The sequence below is a fragment of the Dama dama genome, chromosome 20 (assembly GCF_033118175.1).
Source record: "Dama dama isolate Ldn47 chromosome 20, ASM3311817v1, whole genome shotgun sequence".
NCBI lineage: Eukaryota > Metazoa > Chordata > Mammalia > Artiodactyla > Cervidae > Dama > Dama dama.
The window spans coordinates 3565579-3585216 of NC_083700.1; the positions used below are offsets into that span (position 1 = coordinate 3565579).

Sequence of the window (19638 nt, forward strand, 5' to 3'; positions counted from 1 at the left end):
TCATTTCTGTCCTTTATTGAGCCCATCTTTGCATGAAATGTTCCCTTGGTATTGCTAATTTTCTTGAAGAGATCTCTAAGTCTTTCCCATTCTATTGTTTTCCTCTATTTCTTTGCATTGATCACTGAGGAAGGCTTTCTTACCCCTCCTTGCTTGTGGGTTAGTAAACCTTTTCTTTAAATGGCCAGAAAGTAAATAGGCTTTGTGGGCCATGTGGTTTCTGTTGCAGCTGCTCATTTCTGACACTGTGTTGCAAAAGCAGCCAAAGATAATAAGTGGATCAAGGGCATGGCTATGCCCTAATACTACTTTATTTACAAAAATAGGCTAAGGGATGGTTTCCCAGGGGCCATAGTTTGCTGACTCCCTTTTTTAAGAAGTACATTAGGTTATGTCACCCTTGCTTAAAATTCTCAGGGGCTTCCCACTGCTCATAAAATAAAACCTAGACTTCATACTCTGATCTACAAGAGATAGACCTGCCAGCCACTGAGTTCGTTTTCTGCTCGCTCACTACATATTAACCATAAGTGACTGCTTTCCTCCTCCAACTCATAAAGCTATTAGCATATTTAGGACCTTTTCACTGGCTGTTTCTCTGCCTTTTAGGCAGCTTTGTTTGCCAGCTTCACTAATAACTGAACATACAATTGAGTCTCAGGTCCAGTGTCGCCTCCTTAGAGAAGTGTTCCCTCGTCACTCAGTATGAAGTTGCTTAATATGCACACCCTCCTCATCACTCACTCTCTGGTCATTGCCTGTTTTTCCTCAAGTACTTATTCTAACTTCATTTATTTGTTGCCTTGTTACACAGATTAAAGGAGAAAAATATATTGTCTTGTTCTCTGTTTTTCTTTTCTAGAAAGTGAGTTCATTAAGACCAGAGACCTAGTTTGTCTTATTCACATCTGGGTAGCTAGTTCCGAGAACAGCAGTGCCTAGCACATAATAGTTGCCCAGTCAGTGTTTTGTGAATGAATGGGTGAGTGAATGAATGAACTTCTAGCATCAAATCTCTAGCTAACCAGGAGTGCTGTGTTGATTCTTTGTGGAATACAGGTTTCCGTTGGGTAACTGTTTTCACATCTCTGTTGTCCCCTCTTTCCAGCCCCAGCCAGCTTATTAATAGTATCTCATATTTTTCCTGATCAAAAATAATTTCAGAAAGAAGTATTTCTAAAAGAGAATAAAGGAGCCTTTCCACAAATGTAACCCTTATTTACAGTAGCAACTTGGTATTGTCTTGCTGTTGAAAACAGTGGCTTTCAAGTCATTATTTCTAGTTCTCATTTTAAAGAACAGTGTCCTCAGCCCTCCTTGGCCTGTAATTGCCAGCCAGAGATTTGTGAAAGTGTTGAACTGCTTTGCAGTTTTATTACCTCAGTAGTACTCTGTGGACAAAAATATTTTATTTAATTTTGTTCTTAAAAATTGGGTTTATATTCTGAGAGAGATGACTCTGCAGAAGTTGTGTGAGAAATATCTGGGAAAAGAACCACCATTCTGCCCTCTTCCTCATTCCAGAAGCCACTGTCAGTTACTCTGTGACCTATGTAAGAGACCCTAGGCCCTCACTCGACTTCATGTTGGTTGCTTTGGACTTTGCTGTAAACTCCCTGATTTCAGGGCTGTGACATTTCATCTTAACCCTCCATTTCCCCATCTTCATTCATAATGTGACAACCAAAAAGAAGTGGGTCATCCTGCACATTTTAAAATATGTGGATGCGATTTAAACATGTTCCACTAAGATGACAGGCATCTTACTTAATGATACTCTAGGTAAGCAGAACAGCAAATTCATGTTTTGTTCTCTCCCATGAAAGTATATCACACAATAAATATAGCATAATCTCTTTTATACTCACATCCCTTAGGTAACTTATTATTGATCAGAAAGTCTTCCACTGTGTTTAGATTCCTTAGTGACCTGTGAAGATTTATTATAATCTTATTTTATCTTACAAATGTATATTGAACACTTTTATATAATAACTAAAACTTGTATAACTCAGGTTACAAATCATATACACAGATATTATCTCCTTAGGTTGACATTGAAATGGAGTTGGTGCTGGACAATTAAACATACATCCCTTCTGTATACTGGTGTTGACAATTTAGAATTCACTGGGAGTATTTAAACCCCTGTGAATAATAAAATCTCAGGATTCCATCTTCTCTTGGTGTTGAGAAGCCTGAATTATTTCCACTGCGTCTAACCTTTACCCCTCCCAGTTTCCCGGATAAGTGTTTCTATGATAGAAAGGGTTCCATCCTAGTGGCAGTAGTGATTTGATACTTTATACACCCTTGCCTTCTTTATACAGCCTAATGTAATATATCTTGTCTTAGTAAAACTTATATTCATTTATTTGATAAACCTTCATTGAACCTCTTGTACTAGGCCCTGAGGATAAAAGATAAAAAGAAATAACTCCTACCCTCCCAGGAGCTCAGTCTGCAAGATGATGTGAAAATAGACTAGTACTGTAATTAGAATCATCATCATATGGTACATATGAAATATTCTGGAACCTGAAGGAGGGAGTTCATAATTCTGCAAGTTGGGTATCTGAGAAAGTCTGGGGAAAGTTTCACAAAGGGAAAAATAGTTGTATTGAGTAAGCCTAACCTTTATAGCTGAAGAACTAGGTGAAAGTGTCCCAAGCAGAGGGACATCAAATGTAAAGCATGGAACTTGGGAGGACATGCCATGCTGGCTCACCAGGCTGTAATTGTACACTCCCTTGAGTGTTCAACCTAGAGAAGCTCCTTGAGGACAGAGAAGACACTGTGACTGCTTTGGTCACCACTGTATCCTGGAACATAGCAGATATTTAAGAAATATTTTTATAACCAGAAATATGTGTGTTACGTGCTAAGTCGCTTCTGTCCTGTCTAACTCTGCAGCCCGCCAGGCTCTTGTCCATGGGATTCTCCAGGCAGAAATACTGGAGTGGCTTGCCATTTCCCTCTCCAGGGGATCTTCCTGACCCAGGCAGGGACTGAACCCGGGTCTCCTGCATTGCAGACAGATTCTTTACCATCTGAGCCAACTAGGGAGTGATTCCCAGATTCTCTTGCACAGCTTCCCTCTCACTCCCTTTGGTGACACCTGATATAACTCCTAGGGCTCCTAGACTCCAAGGAACACAGTTTGAAGTCATTGCAGTAGACCACAATAGATCAAGATCTATCTTTTTTTTTAACTGTGTAATTTTTTTTAATCTTTAGAATTACATGAATATTCTACGTTAATAGTGCCGTTTCCTTTATTCTTTGCCTCTAGAGGCAAAAATAACTTCTACACATAGCTGTGAGCTGATTTTTACATGATGATATTTTGAATTATACACATTTTAATCAGTTTTATTTAAGGCATTGACAGTTATTTTGATTGTAATACTAAAGGTGTTTTTTTTTTGTTTGTTTTTGTTTTTGTCTTCTGTGTTTTCCAGACCGGTTGGAGAGTGACAGATCAGAAGGCTCTGGTCAGGAGAATGAAAATGAAGATGAAGAATAATCAATTCTTACTGGCAAGCACTTAGATGTTCTGAAATTTGTATAAGACATTTATTATATATTTTTTTTCTTTACAGAGCTTTAGTGCAATTTTAAGGTTGTGGTTTTTTTGAGTTTTTTCCCTTTGGGGGGGATAACCTAACATTGGTTTGGAATGATTGCGTGCATGAATTTGGGAGTGTGTGTAAAACAAAACTAGCAAAATGTTTTTAAAACTTTTTGCCATGTGTGAGGAGTGCTAGAAAATGCAAAGTGCAATATTTTCCCTAACCTTCAGATGTGGGAGCTTGGATCAATGTTGAAGAGGAATTTTCATTATAGTGAAAATATTGGTTCAAAGAAATGTCTATACTTGCCATCTGCATGTTTATTGCTTTCTAATTAAAGAAGTTGGTTGTTTTATGATATCCTGAATTTGACTTTTTATTTAATGCCTTGCTATCTTGACCCATTTTCTAAATCTCTTCTAGATTTAATAACCTTTTCTGTTTTGACTTCTCTTTGACGGAATTATATACAAGACCTTTTTTTCATTTCTCCTTCCAAAGTGCTTTATCTCTAATGATCATCTTTCATGATTAGTGGTCCCTCATTACCCAAGTACAGGGGTTAGTCCCCATGCAATCTCAGAGCATCATGGATACTCAAGTAACATATTAACACAAGTTTGTTCTGAAGAGTTCTGGCTTCTGGCCTTCCTGTCTCCACCTTCTAGATTTCAGCTGAAAATGTTGACCATCCAGTCTCCTAATTCCTGGTCCTGCTCCTCGCTGGTGTCCGTCTTCACCCAACTTAAGCATCTACACCCAGGTCTATCTTACAGGTTCCTATAGACTTAACACTTCAGTAATTCTGTCTCCTATCCCCTAAACTGTCATGCTGCTGTCTCTGACTGAGCTACAAATAGACTCACAGGTGTGGCCAGATTCCCATGTGGAGATCAGGGATGGTTCCTCCCAGATGACTGCAGACCCAGGGACACGTTGCTAAGAGAAGACAGATGGCTTTTGGATAGAGGGGAAAACTAGTTGGCTCAGGAACTTCAGTTGGCCTTCAATGTCTAGCTCTTAGTCTGGGCAGGACACATACGTATCTGTAATAGGAATATGCTAAATGGTCAAAAGGGAAAGGAATTAGAGGTCAGCTGCATGATTTTCAAAAAGCATTAGGGTCTATTTCTGGTTCCCAAATAGTTATGTGACCTGCTCAAGCCATCTGATTTCTCTGGGCTTCTGTGTCCTCCTCCCTAAATTGGAGGTAGTCCTGTCTCACCCTGTAAGTCTCAGGGGCTGTGTTAGGACCACATGAAAGGTCGGAGGGCTTTACAGAATAACTGAAAAGATTACTGCAGCACACAAAATAACAGTCTCTTCCACTAGAACAGGCACGGAGAAGTGCTGGAAAACTAATAGAGCAGACCTGGAGTACGCAGTGGGGTCAAGGGTGACTGGCAGGAGAAACAACAGGAGACAATCAATGACTTCCCTTCACTGTGTTCACTTGGCACAAGATACTGACAGTGAAGGAGGCCGGGCAGCTGGGAGTGGAGGAGTTCTGAACTTCTGGTTCAAGTTTGCTAGGAACCCCAAACTGCAACCCACACATTTAAAAAGTGGTGTTTGTCCAAGGAATTAGGTGCCTTAGTTTTACTGATTTTGTAGTTTTGTGCTGTATGTTACAATGGGCTTCTGTGGTAGCTCAGTGGTATAGAATCTGCCTGTCAGTGCAGGAGACGCAGGTTCAGTCCCTGGGTTGGGGAGGTCCCCTGGAAGAGTGAAATGGCACCCCCACTCCAGTATTCTTGCTGAGAGAATTCCCCGGAGCCTGGGGGGCTACAGTCTGTGGGGTCACAAAGAGTTGGACACGATTGAGCACGTATCACCAATTGGTTATAAAGGAGCAGGGCAGGCCAAACAAGTAGTCAAGAAGACAGCGAAGAGGAAAGATTATACAGAGGCAGAGTTGATGAGTCCTGGCCACTCCAATGATCCACTGCTTGTGTGTGTGGAGGAGGGGGGGATGCCAAGATCGCAAGTTAGACTCTGGATCTCAGTGTTCCACTCAATCACTCAGAAAAAGGAATATGGCTTTACGGCTGGCAGGTACAGGGTCAGATAAATGCGGTAGGCTCTGTGCCTTGAGGTTGTACCAAGTCTGATAATCTCTACCATCCACCCTTTGACTTTGGTTGTGGGGCCGACCAAGCAAGAGAGCACTGCTCGTCATTAATCCTCCTTTAAAACTTAGAATTTTTAAACAGTGTTTGCTGTGTATTTCCTGGTCACTCCCCAGTCATTTAACAGTACTCCGTGAATCTAATTTTCTTGCACGAGTTTATTAAAAACACATGAATGCTGTACCCAGGTGACTGTGGTATGGACTGTGCCACAGTTGGCTTAGTCTCCTTCCGCTTTTCAGCCCGTGGGAAGGGAGGCTTGAGAAAAGGGCACGGCTGCAGAAAAAGGGTACGGGTAAAGGAGGAGACACCCAGACGAGTCCACAGTCCATAAGCACGAACTCACAATTTGCACAGCTCTGCACAAGCCAAAACGCAGATATTTAATCAGGCAAACAAAATTATTCTAAATGTACTTGTTTATAAATACTGATTTATAATGATCCTAAGCATTTGGCGCGGGGGTGGGGGGTGCTTCCCTGATGGCTCAGACAGTGAAGAATCTGCCTACAATGCAGGAAACCCAGGTTCAACCCCTGGGCTGGGAAGATCCTCTGGAGAAAGGAATGGCAACCCACTCTAGTACTCTTGCCTGGAGAATCCCATGGACGGAGCCTGGTGGGCTGCAGTCCATGGGGACACAAAGAGTCAGATATGACTCAGCGACTAACACTAAGCATTTTTTTAATTAAAAAAAAAGATCCAAAAACTTCAAGTGAGGTGTATTTCTGAATCAGCTTGCTTTTGTCTTGAAGGTTGGGTTTTAACCGCCTTTGCATCCAGGGGTCCATTATCAGAGCGCAGCACAGGACTCTGCTCCTTGCACATCACTGACTGACCTATTTCCAGCCACACGGGCTCCTTCCGCCGCACTCTCAGTGTGGTCTTGCCTGCTCAGGCCTGTGATCCTCCCCAGACTGTCTTTTCCTCTGAGAAACCCTGACTCGCTTACGATTAACGATATTTCAAAATGGTGGTGTCAAAAGGAAAAACATAAGTGGCTTTTAATTCTTAAGCTATTAATACTGCTCAGGGAATTGCTCTCTGAGGGAAATGAAAACAGCTTTGTCTGTTTTGTTCTCCTAAAAATAACAATGAGTAGAACTGTGTTCTTGGTAATCATACAGATTTGAGTTTGTTCTTTGAATTCTTTCCAGTGCAATCTGATCACTTTCCTTAGGCCTGCAGTTTTTTATAGTTCTGGCAAGCAGATATTCTAATCCCCAAATTCCTTGGTTTACAATAGTTTTTTCTACCGACCCAATAAAGCCCCACTGGTCTGTTCTTCTATTAATGATGACTGTCAACTATCTCTCGTCCTCCTCAAGCTGCAGAGCTGTGTTTTTGCTTCTCTCAGTCACATGGCCAAGGACGCTTTGAGACCTTGGACAATTCTCTGGACTTCCTGAGGCCTCCTTGGATTGAGTGTCCCCTTTCCCAAATCAGAAGGATGATCCAGCTCTGCCCCCTCTTGTAGTCATATACGGCTGTGCTCACAGCCACTTTCCTTTGCTTGAGGGTGAAAACTCTGATTTCTCTTCACTCTCCCCTGGAATTTAGCTGGGGCTCTCTGTATCCCGTGGGTGGGCGCACAGTCTGCTGCCCCTGCACTGCCTCTCCCCTCAGGGACTCTGAGGGGCGCAGAGTCTGAATCCAAGTGCCAAGGCCACTGCCAAGCATCACTGTCACTGCAGGAAGGAGCTGCCCTTAGAACCTGGTAACACCTCAGGAGGGTGTCCCTTCTGACTGTCCCTTAAGGGAGGTCAGAGCTGAGCTTGTGCTTTGATTCCAGATGCCACACCAGCCTGGGACTCCATCATCTTCAATGGCCATTAACAGAAAAGCTCAGTTCCACTCCTTCTGATCTCCTGAACCGCAAATACTAGTTACCCTTTGCTCCCTCGCCTCTATTGTCTTCCCCTTTCTCACCATGTCCCTTTGTAGTGTACGGCAAACATGACCGCCCATGGCAACAACCTTCAACACTGCTTATGTAGGGTAACTGGTAACTTTTCAAGATTCTCGTCTTGTCATTGAGAGCCCTGTAAAGCACAAATACTACACCCACCTGCAGAGTGGAGGAAAAATAGCAGTGGCCCAGTATCAACTTTGCCCCAGATACTGTGCTAAATGCCTTAATCCACATTATCACCCAGAAGGAAGACCCTCTTGGATTCTGTGTCCCCACATAAAATGAATATATAAAATGAATACAACATTCATTTTATAGATGAGAAAACTGCAATACACAAAGATTGAGTAGTTGGCCCAAGGACACTTACTATACTGTGTGGAATGTGAATCCAGAACTTCCAAAAGCAAATCCTGTGCTATCCCCATTATATCACATTTGAGCTGATAAGCAATGAGATAAAGCATTTGGAAGTGCCTAACAATGTCCAGCACACAACAGGCACTCAGGTACCTTAACATGTCAGGTTCAGAGTAGTAACTCAGTACACACTACTTTCCTTCTTCAACCTTTGTAGCCACATCACCTCCACAGTTCCTTCTAGACTGGAGACAGCTGGGGCTCAAGGCTGAACCCTTGTCATGAATATATCCTGTGGTCCATCCAGAGACCTGTCTAATCTGTATTTCAAGGACCAACTGTCAGGACAGAAAAATACTCATCTCACTAAATCTGAACAAGCCAGTAAGGTCTCTCACTGTTGCTGCTGTTCAGTTGCTCAGTCATGTCTAATTTCCTGCAAGCCCATGAACTACAGCACACCAGGCCTCCCTGTCCTTCACCATCTCCCAGGAGTCTGCTCAAACTCATGTCCATTGAGTCGATGATGCCATTCAACCATCTCATACTGTCATCCCCTTCTCCTGCCTTCAGTCTTTCCTAGCATCAGGCTCTTTTCCAGTGAGTTGACTCTTTGCATCAGGTGGCCAAAGTATTGGAGCTTCAGCATCAGTCCTTCCAATGAATATTCATATCCTTTATGATTGACTGGTTTGATCTCCTTGCAGTCCAAGGGACTCTTAAAGAGTCTTCTCCAGCACCACAGTTCAAAAGCATCAATTCTTTGGTGCTCAGCCTTCTTTATGATCCATTTCTCATATCCGTACATGACTACTGGTAAAACCATAGCTTTGACTATAGGGACCTTTGTCAGCAGTGATGTCTCTGCTTTTTAATATGGTGTCTAGGTTTGTCTTAGCTTTTCTTCCAAGGAGCAAGCGTCTTTTAATTTCATGGCTGCAGTCACCAGTTGCAGTGATTTCGGAGCCCAGCCTGTCACTGTTTTGACTTTTTACCCATCTAATTGCCATGAAGTTATGGGACCGGATGCCATGATCTTAGTTTTTTGAATGCTGTGTTTTAAGGCAGCTTTTTCCACTCTCCTCTTTCACTTTCATCAAGAGGCTTTTAGTTCCTTTTCACTTTCTGCCATGAGGTTGGTGTCATCTGCATATCTGAGCTTATTGATATTTCTCCTGGCAGTCTTGAAGCTTGTGCTTCATCCAGCCTGGCCTTTTGCATGATGTACTCTGCATACAAGTTAAATAAGCAGGGTGACAATATACAGCCTTGACGTACTCCTCTCCCAATGTGGAATCAATCTGCTGTTCCATGTCTAGTTCTACCTGTTCCTTTTTGACCTGCATACAGGTTTCCCAGGAGGCAAGTAAGATGGTCTGGTATCCCCATCTCTTTAAGAATTTTCCACAGTTGGTTGTGACCCATACCATCAAAGGCTTTAGCATAGTTAATGAAGCAGAAGTATGTCTTTTTCTGAATTCCCTTGGTTTTGCTATGATCAAGTAGATGTTGGCAATTTGATCTCTGGTTCCTCTGCCTTTTCTAAATCCAGTTTGTACATATGGAAGTTCTTGGTCCCTATATTGTTGACGTCTAACTTTGAAGGATTTTGACATTACCTTGCTAGCATGTAAAATGAGTGCAATTGTGCAGTAGTTTGAACATTCTCTGGCATTGCCTTTCCTTGGGACTGGAATGAAAATTGGCCTTTCCAGTCCTGTGGCCACTGCTGTTTTCCAAATTTGCTGGCATGCTGAGTGCAGGACTTTAACAGCATCATATTTCAGGATTTGAAATAGGTCAGCTGGAATTCATCAGCTCCACTAGTTTTGTTTGTAGTAACAAACTACGAACTACACTCCAGGATGTCTGGCTCTAGATGAGTGACCACACCATCTTGGTTATCCCAGCCAGTAAGGCCTTTTTGTACAGTTCTGTGTATTCTTGCCACCTCTTCTTAATCTCTTCTTCTTGTTAGGTCCTTACTGTCCTATATGTTTCTGTCCTTTATTGAGCCCCTCTTTGCATGACATGTTCCCTTGGTATCTCTAATTTTCTTGAAGAGATCTCCAGTCTTTCCTATTCTGTTGTTTTCCTCTATTTCTTTGCATTGTTCACTTTATTTTTTTTTCATTTATTTTTATTAGTTGGAGGCTAATTACTTTACAATATTGTAGTGGGTTTTGTCATACATTGACATGAATCAGCCATGGATTTACACGTATTCCCCATCCCGATCCCCGCTCCCACCTCCCTCTCCACCCCATTCCTCTGGGTCTTCCCAGTGCACCAGGCCCGAGCACTTGTCTCATGCATCCAGCTTGGGCTGGTGATCTGTTTCACCCTGGATAATATACATGTTCACTTTTAAGAAAGCTTTCTTATCTCTCACTGTATCAGAGCCCTTTTCCTCCCTCTTCTGTCCTGTCCACCCCAGGATTCCTTGTCCTTTGCAAATACTTGAGTTAGTCTCGCCAGTTGCTCAGAGACTACACAGCAGCTCCTTAAATGAGAATCAAATAACATCAGCAACTTTAGCAACAGATGGCCCTTGTCTTATATTTCTCAACCCCATTTCTGTAGCAGTGCTTTGTTTAAGATCACACAGCTGAGCAGTGTCAGCAAGCTAGCTGGGTGGTCCTTGAAAGGCTGGGGACAGCAGTGGAGACCCAGCGATGAGAGGAGGTGCTCTAAGCCAGAAGCAAACAAGCCTTCGGCTTGATCCTTGGCTCCTTCCCACTAGTGACACCACCGCCGCGCTGCTGCCGCCTGCCGTCGAAGGCCCTGAGTCGGCGCCTCGGAGAAGCCTAGGTAGTGACCTGTATGCTTGGCAGTGCGGGACATCCTGCCTTCCAGGTCACACTAGCCTCCAAACCTGGTGTCTGGGAGAGAGCATGGGGGCACTTAGTCAAGTGGTAATCTCGATGAAAGAAGCAGAGATGGGCAACAGTCCTACAGGTGGTCCTGTCAAAACTAGAAGATGCAGAACTGAGGTTTTTATCTTAATAAGTGGCCGAATGTCCCACCTACCACTCCCCACGCGGCCCCCTCAGGAAGGCCTTAGGTTGCCGCTGCACAGCAGAATAAAGCTGATGGGCCAGCGTTCAGCAAGGGCAGTCGGGGTTTTGACTTTCTGCCCTAAGGACAAGTGTCCCCAAAACTGCCTCCCAGAAACCTCAGTGTATGGGGAGTGTGTCTTTGTCCTCTCCCCTCTCCCCTCCGTTTGTGCTCCCTTCTCACTCAGGCTGAATAAGGAGTATCTGAATTCCTAAATATGCAGAATATGGTTCTAGCTGCCAGATATGCTGCAAGTCTTGGCTCAGTCACCTCCTAGAGGGCGCTACCCCTAACTCCTTCTAATTGGGAATATTCACCTCCCTATAGAGCCTGCAGTTCTTTCGAGAACCATTACTTGACTTTGCTGTTTATTAGCCTCAGTCTCCTCTAGGTCTCTTCCTACATTAGAGTGAAAACACTTTAATGTTATTACTCACAGAGCCTAGCTTGATGCCTTGCACACACTAGATGTGCAGTGCTTGGTAGATGAATGAATGGACTGAAGTACAAAAGAGGAAACAAACACAGAGAATGCTTTTGGGAAGTACAGTATTTCTAGATTGGCTTAGATGAAATCTAGTGTATCCCAGCTAGGCTGGGATCAGCCTGTGAAGACTTGGGAGGTCTCAGGACTCTTCTTAGAGCCCAGCCAAGTATAGTCCAGGGAAGGCACTTTCCAACTCCTGGGATGCAAGCCACTTCGTTGCACTCAAAATGGCCTAATGGGGGTGGATGGGGTCGGTGGGGGGTGGGTCATCCTAGGTTCTTGCCCTGTTCCACCTCAGAGCATACTAGAAGCTCAGGAATATGGTCCCTCTAGAAACTGGATACGGACAAATGCTAGGAAAAAATACAGAAAGCAAAAATGCCCTCAGATTTAGGAATGCCAGCCAGTAGTGAGAGCAGAATCTGAGTGATCTGCACATCACCTCAGCAGAACCCACAGGTGAGACTGCCCTCTGCTTCTTCCCTCTTCCATCCGGAATGTAGACTGATGAATTTGATCGCTGTGAAGGTAGCAGCCCCCAGGTCTAAGGAAAAGACGTTTGTAAACTGCAGACACAGGGACCGGCCAACCACTGGTCTCTGCCACACAGCAAAGACGCACTGCCTCCTGGAGAACCAGTTAGACCACAGTAAACACTGCAAAGGTGAGGCACTTTCTGGAGCAGCTGCCTTATGCCAGATGCGGGAGATCTCAGAATCTATCCCCTGCTGACCACCTGGAATTCAGAAGTGGGGAGAGACCTGCACTTGGCTGCTATCATCTAGGCTTCAGCCACCACAGCCACTGCTGCAAGCCCACACACTAGGCCATCCCATCTCACAGGGGGCGGGGAGAGATCTAACATACGCATCACAATCCATAGCCCCACTTTCCACCTCTGAGGACACGCCCTCTGCGCCCATTTATGTGTCCTACTGGTTGGCGTCCTGTCAGGACTGTGTTCTAAACAGACACACTGGATCAGCCCACGCCTCAGGATCAGGCCTGAAGTGTGTCACATGCCCATTAGACACCACACCCAAAAGCTGTGCAAATACTGATCCGTGGGTCACTTTTTTCCCACTAACAAATTCAGGGAACATCAAAGATCAGAGTTAGAAAGGACCCCTGCCGCCACTCAGTCCATGGGACCACAAAGACTCAGACATGACTGGATGACGAAGCGCACACACACCGTTCAGTCCAACTCCACATCCCTATCTCATTTTCCGGATGACCAAGAGGTGACAGGGAGCCCCAGTGACCCGAGTGATTGATAGAAGGCAGAGCTGGGCCGGCACACAGTTGCTGAGGCCAAGTCCAGAGTTCCTTCAAGTCTTTGTCTTGAGCCATTCAGGGCGGGGAAATAGTAGCTGCTGACCATGGGAGTTTTCCCTGGAGGCCTGCTAATCTAAACAGTACATCAAGCATCACATACGGAACCTATTCCATGGGATCTTCCTGTGTGAAGGGGATTCCCTCCAAAGACAGCAGTAACTACTTCGCAGCAGTGCTTCGCCCACGGCCCTGTTCAGGTCTGGAAGATGAAGGTGCTTCCTAACCAAACGGGTTGTTTTTCTTTTTAACTCTAGAAATGAAACATCTGGCATCTGTTCCTTGCTCCTGTTGTTTACAGTGGTTTCTCTCTTCTTTTAAAACACTAAAGCACCAGTCCATAGGGAGGCCTGTCGTCAGCAACCACCGCCCCAGACCTGCTGCCTCCGCCCAGTGGCCAGCAACAGGCCCTACTAGAATCAGCAGATGGCCCCAGTGGCGGCAAGGCGGTAGCCATGGGTCTGGGGTATCTTGCTCCTGGGCTCTCCTCTGGGGACCATTTAGGGTAGAACCAATGGCCCCACACAGCCCGCATCAACCACACAGAGGAAGCGCCATCCTCCAGAGTGTCCCGAGGCTTCTAGTACAGTGCACGGCTGGACTCCCAAGGGCACAGGTGGTGACGAAGAGGATGTGACCCACGTGGTGGCTTCCTGCCCAGCTGAGGTCTCTAGCCCCCCTTACACCCCACGTCCCACAACGTCTCAGCCACACCTCCATCTGCTTTGTTTTGTGCTCTCAATGCCTCTGGTCCCATCACTGGGATCAACAAGAAGCCCGCGTGTGGTCTCACACAGACACTGAAGTCACTTACAGACATGGTTTTCAGTGTTTTTTCAGATGACTGCGTATCAGATGTTGCTCCCGGGACCCTGGCACAGATGGTAACGGGCATCCACCCTCATCTCTGCTCTGCGGCTAAAACATTCCCCTCTTCGATGCTCTGAAGCTGCAGCCTCTGACCTGCGAGAGTTCTGCTGCCTCGGCGGCTCCCAAAGCCAATTCCAGGGACAGTCCGAGCTGTAAGCAAGACCCCAGGCAAAGCCTCCTCCCCAAATAAGTTGATTTTGGCTTCAGCCTCTATGGCTTTGGCCAGGCTGGTTGCGTAACTGTCCAACGACTTGTGCACGTCAGCTTTCACATGAAGAATGGGGTTCTTGGCAGCTTCTAAGAGAGAAGGCAGAAAAAGGGTTAGTGAGGGGCCAGGATCGGCCTGCTGTTGCTTTACTGACCTGGGGAGGGGAGACAAACAGGTGACCAGTGTGGGTTCTGGAGTTTAGAGTCCCTGGGCGATAATTCCCTACTTACTGTTTGGGAAATCTTAGAAGTCATTTAATCTAATTTCAGTTTCCTAATCTATAAAGAGATCATGGCACACCCCTTATGTCAAAGGGTTCCTGTGATAATTAAACAGTTCTTCCTAAGGTGCTTTAGCTTAGGTCTGGCTCGTAGGAAAGGCTTGATAAATACTTTCTATTGGGCTTCCTTGATAGCTCAGTTGGTAAAGAATCTACCCGCAATGCAGGAGACCCCAGTTCAATTCCTGGGTCGGGAAGATCCGCTGGAGAAGGGACAGGCTACCCACTCCAATATCCTTGGGATTCCTTTTTGGCTCAGCTGGTAAAGAATCTGCCTGCAATGCGGGAGACCTGGGTATGATCTTTGGGTTGGGAAGATCCCCTGGAGAAGGGAAAGGCTACCCACTCCAGTATTCTGGCCTGGGGAAATTCCATGGACTGTGTAGTCCATGGGGTCCCAAAGAGTTGGACATGACTGAGTAATTTCATTTAGTTTACATCTGTGAAAGAGTTCTCTGGTCTTTCAGCTCCCTGGAATGTGTAGCTGTTTGGGCTATAAACTTCCACAAACCTGAATGTTGTCTCTGGCCTTTCTACAACCATTCAGAGACTCCTCAGAGCCATGGAGAACCTCAGGATTTAAAGGACATTAAAGGTCAGGTGCCCTTTCCCCAAGGAGTAGGATCCCTGACAACTTAGGTGAACAGATTGGGGGGGGGGGGGCTTCAATTTCACATCCTGATGACTTTTAACCTCACTACCTATTTTTCTCCTGACATCTTGGAGGGGACAGCTTATCCCCTAATCCTCATGTTGCTTGGAGTAGGCAATTCCCATGCCACGCTCCAAGAAGAGAAGGGAGGAACACGTGATCTCTCCCTGCCCTGCCACTCACTCCCAGGAGGACTGATGTGGTCTTGAAAGTGCCTGCCCCTCACCCTGTCTGCAAAGAAGAGTGCCTTTGGTATATGGTCCCCCAACAGGGAGGCTGATGGAGCGAGTTGGCCATATGTGGGCTGGGTGGATTGGGGAAGGCTTCAGTCCATTTTTTTAAAATTTGGGAGTAACATATTATAAGGCCCATGAGGCTGCTAATTCAAGCTCTGTTCTTGAATCTACTTTCCCCATAAAACAGACGTTATCTGCCTCCTTGACATCCATGATGAACCCTTCCATTCATCTGGAATCTGGGTGGGAAGTGGTAGAAAAGATAGGACGAATTATGAACATAAACTCTGATGTGGCCCATATTTATTTTCACAGTCAGCATTTCTGAAGAAATTATATCAAAGTTCCTGGACCCCTCCCTCACATCTCATTCAGAGGAAAAGAGATTCTTCCGTCTGTGGGCAGCCTGGATGGCACTTCTGTCAGCATATCTGGAAGGGAAACTAGACCCCAAATTCCAGAGGCAACTAGAGTGCTGAGGGCTGAATTCAGAACAGGTGGGGCTAAAAATGCAGGAACCGGATTACAGCAGAACTCACTCCTCTCACAGGACCCAAGTGCCCCAGCACCTTCAGGAGGGCAAGACCATCGAAGTGGCAGCTTCCCCTGCCATGAAGTTGGAGCACTTATTGGGCCATTATTTTCACCTTCCACACATGAAAGCCGAGGCTCAGAGAGGCCGAGTTCAGATTCATATCCACACAGCATCCATAAGGGAAAGAAACTTTGGAGGGCTCAGAGACTGGTGTAACTGGTCAGGTAACTTCCTGAGGGAGGAGGTGGGAATCAGCTGTGTGTGTGTGTGTGTGTGCACGTGTGAGTGTGTGTCTATGTAGCCCACTGCTTGCCCAGCCTTAGACACTGTTTGCTCTAAGAGTTAGAAGACTGAGGACTCAAGTGAGAACAGTCGGGTCCGGAGTGACATGCAGATGGGCAAAGGTGGAACCCCTACTGTGGTGGGCGTGGGGGCAGGCTCAGCTGAGGAATTTTCCTAAGAACCTTTCACTTCCCCATTTCCCTGAAGCCATCAGTCACAGAAACCAAACCTTTGATTTGTTCTACTTCATCTTCAAATGTCACCGAGCTCCTCCTCTTGGGTGGGCACGTGCCATGCGAGAGAGGGTTGTCATCTGACGTGTAGTCTTCAAGCAGCATGACATCTGTTCCTAAAACCAAGGGCAGATTGTGCACCTCTAACTGGCAATGCCAGATCCTCTCACCTTCTGTCCCACCCTCTCTAAACTTTACCCCTTGCATCCCTCTCCCATTTATTCAAACCCACAACCAGGTGCAACCAACTGCCCTGCAGATTTGTCCAGGACACACAGTGTCTCTCGTCCCATTTCAGGGGGTTTGCAGCCAGCCACTGGGGCTGCTTTTCAGGCACACCAAAAACAGCAATGTTATCCAAGTGGATGGGTTACAGCCAGAAATAACATACTCAGAAGTGCTGAGTCAGCCAGACCTGGACTAGGGAAGGGGAGTCAGACTGAGTGGAGGAGGGAGGCATTATTAAAGGGGCTTTGTATTCAGAGTGATTTTTCTTACAGTTTGAATTTCTATCATTCTAGTTAAAATATGCTGTGCTAAATAAACATATAAACCCTGAATGTGTAAAGTTCTTTAGGGATCAAAAAGGGATTGAAAAATATGCCCCTCAAAAAGTAGGGGGGAAGGCAGGCAGGAAGGAAGTTCTATTAGAGAGAACTGGGTAGACAGGTGGTGAGGGGTGTGGAGGGGAGCAGAGCTTAGCAGAACCCTGACCCCACCCCAGGGCAGATGTTGGGACCAGCCCTCCTCTGTCTTAGTCTAGCTTTCAACCCTTCAAAGCCTGGTGCTCAGCAAATTAGGAAGAAAGCAGAGCCAGGAGTTCCACGTATGTTCTCCCAGGACAACCTGCACAGATGTGCTCCTCTGGAGGACTTTACAATATGGTGGTTACGTTATACAACTCGGGTTCCCAAGTTGGACAGATCTAGGATCACAAACAGGTTACTTAGTCCTTCAGCATCCTCCAAGGTGTATAAAATGGGGATAATTCTGTCCACCTCACAGAAGTGTCATGAGAACTACGAGCTGGGCCGTGTGAAGCTGTGAAGCGGTGCCTGGAGCACAGCAGGAGCCGAGTCAGTGGAATCATCCCTCACGAGGACGTGGCTGAGAGCAGGCAGGCTGAAGCTCACACTCCAGTCTGCGTGAGCCCGGAACCCAAGCTCTTTCTTCTGGCTACAGCACGTTCCCTTACTCCTTTTTGCCTGGTCACCTCCTATTCACTCTACAGGTTTTACTATCACTTCCTCAGAGAAACTTTCTAAGGCTCCCATTCCCAAGGGCTCTCCCCAACGGGGAGCGCATACAAGTCCGCTATGTTTCCTCATGGCACTCGGCTTCCTCTGCCACACCTCTCATCACTGTTACGACCTTTTTAAATAGCAGAACTACTGAGGTATAATTTGCAGCCCACACAATTTGCCTATTTAAAGCCACATGAGGGCCATTCACCAGCACACCTCTAGAACATAGGGCAGTATCTGCTCAAGGCAGGGGCTTGGCAAGTAAATATCTGTTTAGTGAATAAATGCCCCTGCCTCTGGATCCCTACTGGTTGTCTGAGAAGATGTAAGAGGGCCTGAGGAGCAACAGCGACTTTCCTGTCCTTCAAGTTACAAGAGGGACTTTGGTCTACAAGGGAGGCTGTGACCAGCTGTTTAACCCTCTGGGCTGCCTGTGGGGGCGCATTCTCAGGGAATGTTCTGCCTCCAAGGGAGATGCTCCAAGACAGGAGGCCTGGTCTGGGTCCCTGCCGTGGCCCTTCACCCTAGAATTCCGCAATACAGGCTCAGATGAGGGAACAGATCAAGACAGAGAGGAGTTTCCGAAAGGTTCCCGCTGGGGAGATGGAAGAGCAGGGAGGGAAATATTCATGGCTAGCCTGCTGCACTGAGGTCCGGGCTGCAGAACCCTGGGTTCATGCCCTGCAGGTGGACAGACGCCACCCTGGGATGGCGGTGCTTCATCAGCCCTGTGAATGACCGAGGCAGGGACACTGCCCATCCCTGCCATGAGCCTCTCACCTCGTGAGGTGCTCCAGCTCTGTGCTGGTGAGCACAGAAGGAGACTGTGATATCACAGAGCCCAGTGCTGAGGGGAAGAGCCCCGGGCTGGCACCATCCCCTGGGCAGCAGCTAAGGGAGGGTCTGGAGGATATTGATGGAGGTATGTTTCATCAGAGAGATCAAGTTCCCCATAGGTAGATCTTGGGGCATGTGAAAACGTGACGAGGGAGAGAGGGACAGTGCCCAAGTTCTGGGGCACATGGGGAGCCTCAAAAGTTTAGAAAAAGACTGAGTAGCTTGTCTGAGATAACACAGCTCTTAAAAAGCCAACTCAAGACTGAAAACCAGGCAGGTTGATTCTGGAGCCTGCACTGGTCAGTGGTTATTATAATTCACATAACAATTCATGATCATTTGGCATTTTAACTTTGAAGGCTTTCACTTAATTCGAATCTCACAACAACCCTGCATGGCGGAGAGAACAGGAGCTGAGATTCCCATTATACAGAGGGAGAAACTGGGGCGCAGAGATGCTGAAAAGCAAAAAGCCATGGCTGGGAACCCAGACTCTGAACTCTCACCCCTACACCCTGGGAGACGTTCCTCCCGCCCACATGCTCCTGCCTGGAACTGGGGAAATGCAGCAGGTGGGAGCCTTACCTGAGTCCTGAGAGCAGCTGAAGCCAGTGTCCCCGGTGCTGCTGCTGTTCCCCAGGGGCTGCTCGCCTGCCATGAGGGCCGTGAGGTGTGGGGACAGGCCCAGGTCTGCAAAGCAAGGTCGGCATTGACCACACGATTGTGCCCAGGCCCACTCTCCTGTCCACCCTGCTCTCCCTGCAAAGAGTGCTCCCCATTCACTGAAGACACGAACGTCTTGGCTGCCTGTCCTCCGCTTCACCCCTTGTTCTTATCCCAGGGAGTCTGTGGCAGGATTCACTAGGTCCTACCAGAGGGGAAGAGCTCATGACAAATGTCAGACACCAACAAGGCAGGTGGGAGAGAAAACACAGTGAACAGTCCTGGGAGATCTTCCAGTTACCACAGCATGTGGGTGCTCCTTTAACTTCCAAGCCTATCTGAATACCAAAAGGTATTTTTTTAGAAGAGGCTGAAAGCCCCAAGCAAAGAGGATGTTTGTAAGTTGGAAGGTAGGGGGTGGGCAATGAAACTGACCCAAAAAAGAGCAGAGGCTGGCAACAGGGGAGGACTGGAAGGAGACCCCCAAAAGCTTAAGAACTGAAGGCTCGGAGTCTCTGGGCAGGTCGGGCTCAGTGGACAGACTCTACAGGAAGCAGTGGGTCCCCTCTATTGCTAGTCCCAACTCAGGCCCCAGGGACCTGCCCTCCATGTTGGCAGGAGAGCAGACACAGTGAACTGGGCAGCTCTGGCCTTAGTGATGCCAGGCACATGGCAACGTGTAAAAACTGAGGGAACAATGAGAGGCTGCTTGTTAACAGTGGGACCCCCGCCCCACTGCCTTACTC

The 19638-nt window shown here is 46.6% G+C and overlaps 2 protein-coding genes across 14 annotated transcripts in view; one reads left to right on the forward strand and one right to left on the reverse strand.

Moving 5' to 3' along the window:
- The window catches only part of DCAF6 (DDB1 and CUL4 associated factor 6), a 182504-nt gene extending 178574 nt beyond the window's left edge, over nt 1-3930 (forward strand). For all 4 annotated transcript variants that reach the window (XM_061120187.1, XM_061120188.1, XM_061120189.1 and 1 more), the window contains one exon: nt 3462-3930. In XM_061120187.1, the coding sequence (XP_060976170.1) occupies nt 3462-3526 (65 nt within the window). In that variant the 3' untranslated portion in view covers nt 3527-3930. The remainder of the gene's footprint in view (nt 1-3461) is intronic.
- A 1909-nt stretch (nt 3931-5839) lies between these two features.
- Nucleotides 5840-19638, reverse strand: part of GPR161 (G protein-coupled receptor 161) — a 64400-nt gene continuing 50601 nt past the window's right edge. For all 10 annotated transcript variants that reach the window (XM_061120195.1, XM_061120200.1, XM_061120194.1 and 7 more), the window contains 3 exons: nt 18815-18919; nt 16145-16264; nt 5840-14019 (listed from right to left, as the gene is read on the reverse strand). In XM_061120195.1, the coding sequence (XP_060976178.1) occupies nt 13754-14019; nt 16145-16264; nt 18815-18919 (491 nt within the window). In that variant the 3' untranslated portion in view covers nt 5840-13753. The remainder of the gene's footprint in view (nt 14020-16144; nt 16265-18814; nt 18920-19638) is intronic.